The sequence below is a fragment of the Leucoraja erinacea genome, chromosome 27, assembly GCF_028641065.1.
Source record: "Leucoraja erinacea ecotype New England chromosome 27, Leri_hhj_1, whole genome shotgun sequence".
Lineage (NCBI taxonomy): Eukaryota > Metazoa > Chordata > Chondrichthyes > Rajiformes > Rajidae > Leucoraja > Leucoraja erinaceus.
In genome coordinates this window covers 6257914-6270136 of record NC_073403.1, presented here as the reverse complement: position 1 = coordinate 6270136, position 12223 = coordinate 6257914, and the positions used below count along the sequence as shown (strand labels likewise).

Here is a 12223-nt window from a genome sequence, read left to right as displayed (position 1 = left end):
ATCCTCCATAATTCTTCAATTGTGACTCCCCCAACACGGGGAACATTTTTCCTGCATCCAGCCCGTCCAATCCTGTACGATTGTTATATCTTTCTGTAAGATCCCGTCTTATAGTGTAATTCGTGACTCTTCCACGCCAGGCATCACCCCTTCTGGAACCCCTGCTGCGACCCCAAAGACGGATGTAATCATCGATGACACAGGTAACCAGCGGGGCGTGAAGGTGCTTCCCTGTGGCACGTGTGGAGCAGGAGCGGGTGTGGCACGAGGCAGCGTTGGAGTTAGTCCCACTTTCACAACATAATTCACGACCTCTGCCGAGTTTGCCCTTGACTCATACTCACAGCATGGTCGTCATGAGGTCGTAGGTAGGTCGTAGCAGTCCATGATGCTAGTCGTAGGTACTCGTGGCATCAAGTAGGTCGGGGCGTTTTTTTTCTAGCATGATGAAAAATGCCCACGAGTAAAAAAGGTCGTGAATTAGGTCGTGAAAGTGGGACAGGCCCTTTAGTTGGTTAGTTAGTTCTTTGGGGTTAGGGTTGGGGTTAAATAGCCTTTAATAAAATCTGACCATGTGCACTTTAACCACATGTGATTTTTTTTTTCTATTACAAATATCAAATTGTGGTGTACAGAGGCAAATAAATAAATGATGGGTCTTTGGCCCCCATGATTATGGAGGGCACTGTATCTCAGCCCCATCCACTCCACACACAACCCTGCACAGGTGCATTTATTGTCAGGTATACTGAGGTACAGGGAAAAGCAACCTTGTAGATTCTCAGTAAACGTCTGGCTCTTGAGAACAAGGAGGTGAAGGGGTTAACAGGACAGCCAGTGAAACTTTGTGTAACGTGCTGTTTATCCACTTCAACCTCCAGAAAGCGACATTCACCTTTTACCTAACACACCCCGTACCAGCCGAGCAGACGGGAATTGGGGTACGAATTCGGGTAGGTTCACAGTGGCAGTGCCCACCATGAGAGTGTCTCACACCAGTAGCCAGTGTGTGCATGAATGTTTTACACCAATGATGAGTATGTATGTTAGTGTCTTACACCAGTAGGTTGAACCAGATCCATATTCAATCGCATCCCTCTCTGCATTTGGCCTGTGCCTGCAATTGGGACGGCACAGTGGTACAGCGGGCAGGTGCGTGTGTGGGGCATGTGTGTGGGGGGGGGGGGGGGGGGGGGGGGGGTGGAGTTCAAACACAACCCTGGGTCTGGAATCCTCTGGGGGGGTGAGCGAGTGGCTTTGTTCACTGGCCCAGGTGCCTGGTGTCAGCACAGCGCCCCAGTCTCAGTGGGAGGCAGCAGCTCCTTGCGTTTGTTTAATCGCTTCCACCAGTGTAGAGACATAGGTGCAGGAGTCCGCCATTCGGCCCTTCGAGACAGCACCGCCATTCAATATGATCATGGCTGATCATCCACAATCAGTACCCCGTTCCTGCTTTCTCCCATATCCCTTGATTCCTTTAGGCCAAACAGCTAAATCTAACTCCCTCTTGAAAACATCCAGTGAATTGGCCTCCACAGCCTTATGTGGCAGAGAATTCCACAGATTCACAATAGACAATAGACAATAGGTGCAGGAGTAGGTCATTTGGCCCTTCGATCCAGCACCACCATTCAATGTGATCATGGCTGATCATCCCCAATCAGTACCCCGTTCCTGCCTTCTCCCCATATCCCCTGACTCTGTTATCTTTAAGAGCCCTATCTAGCTCTCTCTTGAAAGCATCCAGAGAATCTGCCTCCACTGCCCTCTGAGGCAGAGAATTCCACATACTCACCACTTTCTGTGAGAAAAAGTGTTTCCTCATCTCCGTTTTAAATGGCTTACTCCTTAGTCTTAAACTGTGGCCCCTGGTTCGGGACTCCCCCAACATCGGGAATATGTTTCCTGCCTCTAGCCTGTCCAAACCCTTAACAATCTTATATGTTTCAAAAAGATCCCCTCTCATCCCTCTAAACTCCAGAGTGTACAAGCCCAGCCGCTCCATTCTCTCAGCATATGACAGTCCCGCCATCCCGGGAATTAACCTTGTAAACCTACGCTGTACTCCCTCAATCCTTAAAAATAAATTGGATAGGTATATGGACGGGAAAGGAATGGAGGGTTATGGTCTGAGTGCAGGTAGATGGGACTAGGGGAGAATAAGTGTTCGGCACGGACTAGAAGGGCCGAGTTGGCCTGTTTCCGTGCTGTAATTGTTATATGGTTATATGGTTAATAGCAAGAATGTCCTTCCTCAAATTAGGGGACCAAAACTGCACACAATACTCCAGGTGCGGTCTCACTGGGGCTCTGTACAACTGCAGAAGGACCTCTTTCCTCCTATACTCAATTCCTCTTGTTATAAAGGCGAACATGCCATTCGCTTTCTTCACTGCCTACTGTACCTGCATGCTTACTTTCATAGACTGATGAACAAGGAACCCCAGATCCCGTTGTACTTCCCCTTTTACCAACTTGACGGCATTTAGATAGTAATCTGCCTTCCTGTTTTTTATACCAAAGTGGAAAACCTCACATTTATCTGCATTAAACTTCATCTGCCATGCATCTGCCCACTCCTCCAACCTGTCCAAGTCACCCTGCATTCTCATAGCATCCTCCTCACAGTTCACACTGCCACCAAGTTTTGTGTCATCTGCAAATGTGCTAATGTTACTTTGAATCCCTTCATCCAAATCATTGATCTATATTGTAAATAGCTGCGGTCCTAGCACCGAGCCTTGCGGTACCTCACTAGTCACTGCCTACCATTCTGAACGGGACCCGTTAATCCCTACGCTTTGTTTCCTGTTTGCCAACCACTTCTCTATCTGCCCTAATTTTGCCCACTAATCTCCTGTGTGGGACCTTATCAAATGCTTTCTGAGTCCAGGTACACTACATCCACGGGCTCTCCCTTGTCCATTTTCCTCGTTACATCTTCAAACAATTCCAGAAGATTAGTCAAGCATGATTTCCCCTTCGTAAATCCATGCTGACTCGAACCGATCCTGTTATTGCTATCCAAATGTGCGGCTATCTCATCTTTTATAATTGACTCCAGCATCTTCCCCACCACCGATGTCAGGCTAACTGGTCTATAATTCCCTGTTTTCTCTCTCCCACCTTTCTTAAAAAGTGGGATAACATTAGCTACCCTCCAATCCACAGGAACTGATCCCGAGTCTATAGAACTTTGGAAAATTATCACCAATGCATCCACGATTTCTAGAGCCACTTCCTTAGGTACCCTGGGATGCAGACCATCGGGCCCTGAGGATTTATCAGCCTTCAGTCCAATCAGTCTACCCAACACCATTTCCTGCCTAACATGGATTTCCTTCAGTTCCTCCGTCACCCCAGATCCTCTGGCCACTACTATATCAGGAAGATTGTTTGTGTCCTCCTTAGTGAAGACAGATCCAAAGTACCTGTTCAACTCATCTGCCATTGCCTTGTTCCCCATAATAAATTCATCTTTTTCGGTCTTCAAGGGTCCAACTTTGGTCTTAACTAATTTTTTCCTCCTCACATGCCTAAAGAAGCTTTTACTATCCTGCTTTATATTCTTGTCTAGTTTACCTTCGTACCTCATCTTTTCTCCCCGTATTGTCTTTTTAGTTATCTTCTGTTGTTCTTTAAACATTACCCAATCCTCTTGCTTTCCAACTCTCTGGGAGAAAACGTTTTTCCTCATCTCAGTCCTAAATGGCCGACCCCTTATTCTTAAACTGTGACCCCTGGTTCTGGAGCCCCTCAAATTCGGGAACATTTTTCCTGCATCCTTTAAGGATTGCCTGTCCAATCCTTTAAGAATTGTATATGTTTTTGTAAGATTCCCTTTCATGCTTCTAAATTCCAGTGATTCCAAGCCCAGTCGACCTATTCTTTCATCATACGTCAGTCCCGCCATCCCGGGAATTGACCTGGTGCACCTACGCTGCACTCCCTCAATAGCAATAATGTCCTTCCTCAAATTAGGAGACCAAAATTGCACACAATACTCCAGGTGTGGTCTCACCAGGGCCCGGTACAATGCATTTTTCCTGCATCTAGCCTGTCCAATCCCTTAAGAATGTTATATGTTTCTATAAGATCCCGTCTTATAGTGTAATCCGTGACTCTTCCACGCCAGGCATCACCGCTTCTGAAACCCATGCGGCGATCCAAAAGCTGGAGGTATTCAACGAGGACAAAGGTAACCAGTGAAGGTGCTTCCGTGAGGCACGTGTGGAGCAGGAGCGGGTGAAGCATGGCCTGTGGGAACTGTGTAGGAAGGAACCGCAGATGCTGGTTTAAACCGAAGGTAGACACAAAAAGCTGGAGTAACTCAGCGGGTCAGGCAGCATCTCTGGAGGAAAGGAATAGGTGACAATTCAGGTGGAGTCTGAAGAAGGGTGTCGACCCGAAACATCGCCTATTCCTTTTCTCCAGAGATGCTGTCTGACCCGCTGAGTTACTCCAGCATTTTGTGTCCATCTTGTGAGAACCTTTAGTGGGGAGCCTATTATCGTCTGAAGAGGAGGGAGAAACAGGGCTGGGGATGAAAGTGACTCCATTGGATAACCTTTGGATTTTTACATCGAACTTAAGTGACAGGAGCAGAATTAGGCCATTTGGCCCATCAAGTCTACTCCGCCATTTAATCATGGCTGTTCTATCTCTCCAGTTCCACCCCATGCTCCTGCCTTCTCCCCATAACCCCTGACACCCGCACTAATCAAGAATCATAGAAACATAGAAATTAGGTGCAGGAGTAGGCCATTCGGCCCTTCGAGCCTGCACCGCCATTCAATATGATCATGGCTGATCATCCAACTCAGTATCCCGTACCTGCCTTCTCTCCATACCCCCTGATCCCCTTAGCCACAAGGGCCACATCTAACTCCCTCTTAAATATAGCCAATGAAGTGGCCTCAACTACCCTCTGTGGCAGAGAGTTCCAGAGATTCACCACTCTCTGCGTGAAAAAAGTTCTTTCTGTCAATCTGTCAATCTCCTGTCTTAAAGAGCTGAATGGATCAACATATACGAGAATCTTGGACTTACCTTTAGAAAGGAGATGAGGAGGAATTTAACAGCCCCACAGCAGAAAACTGGGGCAGGAAACTGGAAGTATCCTGAGCTAATTCTGCTACCACCATCATCTATTGCAACAAGTGATGGCTCCCACTGATTGTCAGCAGAAGCTTGTGTCCTTTTCAGGACGGACGATGACAACCAGGTCAACATTTGAAACTTGGAAGATGGACATGAAAGAAGAATCTAGCAAGAGGAATGTGGAATGTGGAGGCCAACTCATTCAGTATTTTTAAAGCAGAAATTGACGGGTTCTTGATTGGTAAGGGTTTCAAAGGTTATGGGGAGAAGGCAGGAGAATGGGGTTGAGTAGGAAGGATGACTGGGATGAGACTGGTCTTTGATGATGCTGCTGGCCTTGCCCAGGCAGCGTGAGGTGTAGATGGAGTCAACATCACTGATGTTTAGTGTTGCATGAATCTCATAAATAGTTGGTATAAATGTTGAACATAGCCCATGCAGGTCACGGGGGGAGCATACAAACTCCATACAGACAAGCTCCCGTAGTCAGGATGATGCGGTCTAATTTCACGTCACAGTGTTAAAGTTGCTGAGTCACAGCGCCAGAGATCCGGGTTCGATCCTGACTACGGGTGCTGTCTGTATGGAGTTTGTGCGTTCTCCCCGTGACCATCTGAGTTTATAGCATTGCAGGATTCTGTATCCTGGCATATTAACCGGCATCTGCAGTTCCTTGTTTCTATACTTTATATTTTGTATTATTTCATTCGCAGGCAGCACTAAAGATCTTTCACCTAAAGCAGAATTACACTTTTGTTGTTTTGACGAGGTGCAGTTTTCTCCACACGGATGGTTCCTGAGGCAGGAGGCTGTGGGCTCCAATCCCACTCCTTGAGTACAAAGAGGGTGATTTCCCCCTTGTTGAAACGCCGTCCTGTATTGCTGCAAACATCCCCCCCAAAGAAGCACTGAAGAGACCACACAGAGGGTGGTGGGTGCAGGGAACGAGCTGCCAATAGACAGTAGACAATAGGTGCAGGAGTAGGCCATTTGGCCCTACGAGCCAACACCGCCATTCAATGTGATCATGGCTGATCATCACCAATCATCCCCATCCCCGTTCCTGCCTTCTCCCCATATCCCCTGACTCCGCTATTTCTAAGAGCCCTATCTAGCTCTCTCTTGAAAGCATCCAGAGAACGTGCCTCCACCGCCCTCTGAGGCAGAGAATTCCACAGACTCACCACTCTCTGTGAGAGGAGGTGGTTGAGGCAAGCGACTATCCCAACGTTTAAGGTGCAGGCAGGTGCATGGATAGGACAGGTTTAGAGGGATATAGACCAAACGCAGGCAGGTGGGACTGGTGTAGCTGAGACATGTTGGCCAGTGTGGGCAAGTTGGGCCGAAGGGCCTGTTTCCACAGTGTATCACTCTATGACTATAACTCCAAATGGCGGCTGGCTGCACTCCAGTCAGAGGTGATGAGGACAATTGAAGCCTCATCTGGAGGCGTTAGGACTGGGTCACAAACACCAGCTCAAGATGGCCGTGGTCTCAAAGGTGCACCTGTAACATCAGCTCTGTTTGTGGGATCTTGCTGTGTGAAATTCAGCTACCCAGTTAGCATGGTAGACACAAAATGCTGGAGTAACTCAGCGGGTGAGGCAGCATCTATGGAGAGAAGGAATAGGTGACCTTTACGTCACCAATTCATTCGCTCCAGAGATGCTGCCTCACCCGCTGAGTTACTCCAGCATTTTGTCTACCTTCGATTTTACCAGCTTCTGCAGTTCTTTCTTAATCGTTATCAAGTTAGCAGCTTGGCAAATTAGGGGGCAACGTGGTAGAGTTGCTGCCTTACAGCGCCAGAAACCTGGGTTCAATCCTGACCACGGCTGCTGTCTGTACGGCGTTTGCACGTTCTTCCTGTGACCGCGTGGGCTTTCTCCGGGTGCTCCGGTTTCCACCCATACTCCAAAGGCAATAAACAGTAGACAATAGGTGCAGGAGTAGGCCATTCGGCCCTTCGAGCCAGCACCGCCATTCAATGTGATCATGGCTGATCATCCCCAACCAGTACCCCGTTCCTGCCTTCTCCCCATATCCCCTGACTACGCTATCTTTAAGAGCCCTATCTAGCTCTCTTGAAAATATCCAGAGAACCGGCCTCCACCGCCCTCTGAGACAGAGAATTCCTCAGACTCACAACTCTCTGTGTGAACATGACAGGTTTGTAGATTAATTGGCTTCGGCAAAAAATGTAAATTCTCCCAGGTGTGTAGGATAGTGCAAGTGTCCAAGGTTGCTGGTCGGCGCGGACTTGGTGGGCCGAAGGGCCTCTTTCCACGCTGCATCACTGAAACTAAACAAAGATGATCACCATTGACAGTAATTTACCGCGTGTGAAATGGGAATTAATGTTTCTGAACAGAATAAAGGCCATCACGGGATGCGGGTCTCTGTCTTAGTGATGAAGCTGCAGATATATAATCTTGTATTTTCCTGCAATAGATGCCAGTACAGCTGAGGAACAAACTGAGAAGAAGAGTGTGAATGAAAAAAGCGTTTCTGAGGGTAGGTTGTGTAGGCAGTAACCAATGTGTACACGCCCCATAGTCGGGCCCTGGCAGGCAACAGGTACTCATGGCTTTACCTTACTAATTAATGAGAATGGAAAATAGGGGAAACACTCAGCCGGTTTGGCAGAACGTGTGGAAAGAGAACCAGAGGCAATATTTTGGGTTGTGGGAACAGAGAAGGGGTGAAGGTGAGTATCAAGCGACAGGGCCTGGGAGGAGTTGAGGGTGAGGCCTGTTCACAAATCTGCATTCACAATGGTTTCCCTGTTGACCCTGGACATTTCTCTGGTTCTCTAATTTGTTGGCAACGTAGCAATTGTTTACGTGTACCGAGGTACAGTGAAAAGCTTTGTTTTTGCATTCTATCTGATCAGATCAGATAATACTACGCATAAATGCAATCGAGCTGAACTCAAGTACAACATGTAGAGCAAAGGGGGAGATACAGACTGCAGAATATAGTTCTCAGCATTGTAGCGCATCAGTTCCAGGTGATCAGTTAGTAGATTAAAATATTGTCAACTTTATCTCCAATACACTTGACCCCCCCCCCCCCGCACTGACGGAAGGCCTCCAGAGTCCCCATGGACACCCCGTGCTCCCTTTCCAGGGACAGTACCCCAGCTTATGGAAGAACCGTTCAGAAGCCTGATAACAGAGGGGAGGAAGCTGTGCCCGAGTCTGGTGTGGCGCGCTTTCAAGCTTCTGTACCTTCTGCTGCAATGATCACGTGTCGAGTGACTTGGGGGCATTTTTCAGCAGGCGGGCAGGTAAACTGGACTCACGGATATCAGTAGAAAGGAAATCTCTGAGTTACCTGGGGCCAGCCTGTATAAGAGAGGCTGGGATATTGGGGTCAGCAGATTGTGTCTAAGAATATAATAAATAATGAAATGTTATATTGGTTGAATAACGACACGGTGGTGCAGCGGTAGAGTTGCTGCCTTTCAGCGCCGGAGACCCAGGTTCAATTGCGACTACGGGTGATGCCTGTACGGAGTTTGTACGTTCTCCCCATCACCGCGTGGGTTTTCTCAGAGAACTTCGATTTTTTCCCACACTCCAAAGACGTACAGGTTTGCAGGTATATTTAAAAAAAAGTCCCCTGTGTGTGTTGGATAGTGTTAATATGCAGGGATCGCTGGTCGGCATGGACCCGGTGGGCCGAAGGGCCTGTTTCCACGCTGTATAACTAAAACTGAAGAGAAATTTTAATTAGGCACATGAAACATTCTGATACTGTAGATCGAATTCCCTAATAGTACAGGCATTGGCAACGTTATTCTGGGTGGCCAGAGGAACATAATCTGTGGGTTAAACAGATGGATTATTTATCTATCTATCTGTCTACCTATCGATCTATCTATTTATTTCCAGGATCGAGGCTCCTGTGGTTGGGGCAGTACATATTGCCCACGGCTAATTGCTAAATGAACCGCTCTGAACTCTGAACTGCTGCTGCCCTGACGATCAAGCTGATGAGAGTTCCAGGAGCAGCAGCGGGTAGAGCCATTGCCTCACAGCGCCAGAGACCCAGGTTCAATCCTGACCTCGGGTGCTGTCTGTGTGGAGTTTACACGGTTTGACTGTGTGGGTTTCCTCCCACATCGCAAAGGTGTGCGGGTTTGTAGGTTAATTGTCCCCAGTGTGTAGAGAGTGGATGAGAAGGTGGAATAGCGTGCAACTAATGTGAACAGTTGGGTGATGGATTGTTGGCGTGGACTCGATGGGCCGAAGGGCCTGTTTCCATGCCGGGTCTCCACAGACCCATAACAATGAAAGACCAGAATCTATTTCCAAGGCAAGATGGTGTGTGACTTTGTAGGGGAACCAGCAGGTAATGGTGATCCAAGACATCCACTGCCCTTGTCCTACTTCATGTTGGATCTCATCAGTTTCTGGAGGTGCTGTTGAAGTTGTCTGGGTGAGTAATTGCAGTGCATTTAGTAGATTGTGGTGGAGGGAATGGATGGTTAAGGTGGTTGCGAGGGTGCTTTGTCCTCAATGGCATCCAGTGTTGTCGGAGCTGTACATCTACACAAGTGGAGAGCATTTCAACACACATCCGACTTACCACAGAATACATGGTCTCTGACCTGCTCCAGTCACCATGGTATTCATGTGGCTGGTCCAGGTAAGTTCATGGTCAATGGAACTGCCAGGATTTGGTGATAGCTGTGCTACTGAATGACCAGGTGGGTGGGTTGGACATCTCCAGGTAGAGATGTCCATTGTTTAGCATGACAGGAATGTCACTCGCCACTTACTATGATATTCATGATATTTATTTTAGTTGTTTATCTTTTAATATTTTATCTTGTATGTATCGTTAGCTTTTAGAAATGTTTGAATGGTGCACTGACTGGCTGACATTTTTAAATTTTGTTGTACATGGTTCATGTTACAATGACAATAAAGAAACTATTCTATTCTATATTCTATTCTATTCTACTAGCCCATGCATGGATGTTGTCTGGGTCATGCCCAGTGTAGGCATATCCTGGTTCACTTGCTGTTGTGAATGAAATGGAACACTGTGCGATTAGTTTAGTTTACTATTGTCACATGTACCAAGATCCAGTGAGAAGCTTTTTGTTGAGTGTTATCCAATCACTAAAATGACAATGTGATTGCAATCAAGCCGTCCACAGTATACAGATTCAGGATAAAGGGATTATTAGTGAATATCTTGACACTTTACTTTGCATATCCACGGTAACTCCATTCTGACCTTCTGATGGAAGGAAGGAGATTGATGAGTGACTGATCTGGCCGTGGGCAGGACACTACCATGAGGACCTCCTGCCTTAGTGAGGTTCTGGGCCGCAGTGGTTGTCTCCAACCACAACCATTCTCCTTCATCCACTGGGCCCATTGGCTCGAGTTCACCAGGTATTCCTGTGGCCACTGGACAAAACACTGCGTTGACATGAAAGCCCGGCACTTTTGGGACATTTTCAAAAGTCCCATCTATTCTTACAGCACATCATTAACAGTTTGTGGAGGGAATGGCCTGCTTTAGATGAGATCATATTTCAGGCATTTTCACCTCGCTGTGTAGGAAGGAGCTATAAATGTGGGTTTAAACCAAAGATAGACACAACGCTAGAGTAACTCAGCATCTCTGAAGAAAAAGGATGGGTGACGTTTCGGGTGTGGACCCTTCTTCATACCCAAAACGTCATCCATCCTTATTCTCCGGAGATGCTGCGTGACCTGCTGAGTTACTCCAGCACTTTGTGCCTATCTTTGGTATAAACCAGCATCTGCAGTTCTTTATGCTACAGATTGATAATGGATATCTGATGTAGCAGTGGTCAGTGGTAAAGAATTAGGGCGATTACTTGTAAAAATAATGTTTGAAATGAAATGGCGGCATGCTGGCGCAGCGGTAGAGCTGCTACCTCACAGCGCCAGAGACCCGGGTTCGATCCCGTCTACGGGCGCTGTCTGTATGGAGTTTGGACGTTCTCCACGTGACTGCGTGGGTTTTCTCCGAGATCTTCGGTTTCATCCCACACTCCAAAGACGTACAGATTTGTAGGTTAATTGACTTGGTATAAGTGCAAATTCTCCCCTAGTGTGTGTAGGCTTGTGTTGGGGTCACTGGTTGGTGTGGACTCGGTGAGCCGACGTGCCTGTTTCCGCGCTGTACTGAATCGAGGGAGAAAAAAACCGAGGGAAGCAGTTGAATAAGTCTTCCTGTCATTACAGCCCCTGCAAACTTTTGTTTTTTTCTTCCACAGTGCCAAAGGTGCGAAATGATGATACAGATGCTGCTGAATTGAAAAAGACATCGCCAGAGGAAGAGACTGCAGCAGAAGTGGCGGGAAAAGACCAGGCGGAGGCTGAGGAAGCAGAGGCAGTGGAAGAAGAGGTAGTGGAGGAAGAGACGGAAAAAGCAGCAGAGGAAGAGGAGGAGGAGGAGGAAGCAGAAGATGCTGAGAAGGATGAAGATAAGGAAGAAGATGCTGAGGAAGATGCTGAAGATACTGAAGAAGAAGTGGGTCAAGGAGCGAGAACGGACGCCACTGAGGGGCTAAAGGAGGTGTTAAACGTCTAGAATAACCCTACCTCTAATCTGATAAAAGTCAACAAACCCAACCCCCATCAGCTCCATTTTGCTTTGATTTAATTATTCTCTTGTTAATTGCTCAAGTCTGGTCTAGTAAACAGAGAGTAGATTTTATGGATATAAATAAACTTGTTTCTTCTACTTAATTGCATTCCCATTGGGCTCTGATCAGACCACTGGTCAACTATTTGTTGCTGCATCTCATTCAAATCACTGGAAAGAGCTGGGAGAAGGCCATTCGGTCTTCAAACCTGTACTACTATTCAACAAGGCCTCTGCTGACATCTATTCTTTGGAGCGCAGGAGGATGAAGGGCGATGTTATAGCGGTGTATAAAATCATGAGAGGAATAGATCATTCACACGCCCAGAATCTCTTGCCCAGAGTAGCGGAATCGACATAGATTTAAGGTAAGGGAGGAAAGATTTAATGGGAATCTGAGGGGTAACTTTTCCACACAGAGGTGGGTGCATGGAATTAGCTGCCGGAAGAGGTAGTTGAGGCAGGGACGTATTGCAACAATTAAGAA

The 12223-nt window shown here is 47.2% G+C and overlaps 1 protein-coding gene across 1 annotated transcript in view; it reads left to right on the top strand.

The window, feature by feature from the left end:
- The window catches only part of odad4 (outer dynein arm docking complex subunit 4), a 47545-nt gene extending 35684 nt beyond the window's left edge, over nt 1-11861 (top strand). The window contains 1 exon segment of the mRNA XM_055656928.1: nt 11366-11861. Coding sequence (XP_055512903.1) covers nt 11366-11682 — 317 coding nt within the window. The 3' untranslated portion in view covers nt 11683-11861.
- Nucleotides 11862-12223: the final 362 nt, after the last annotated feature.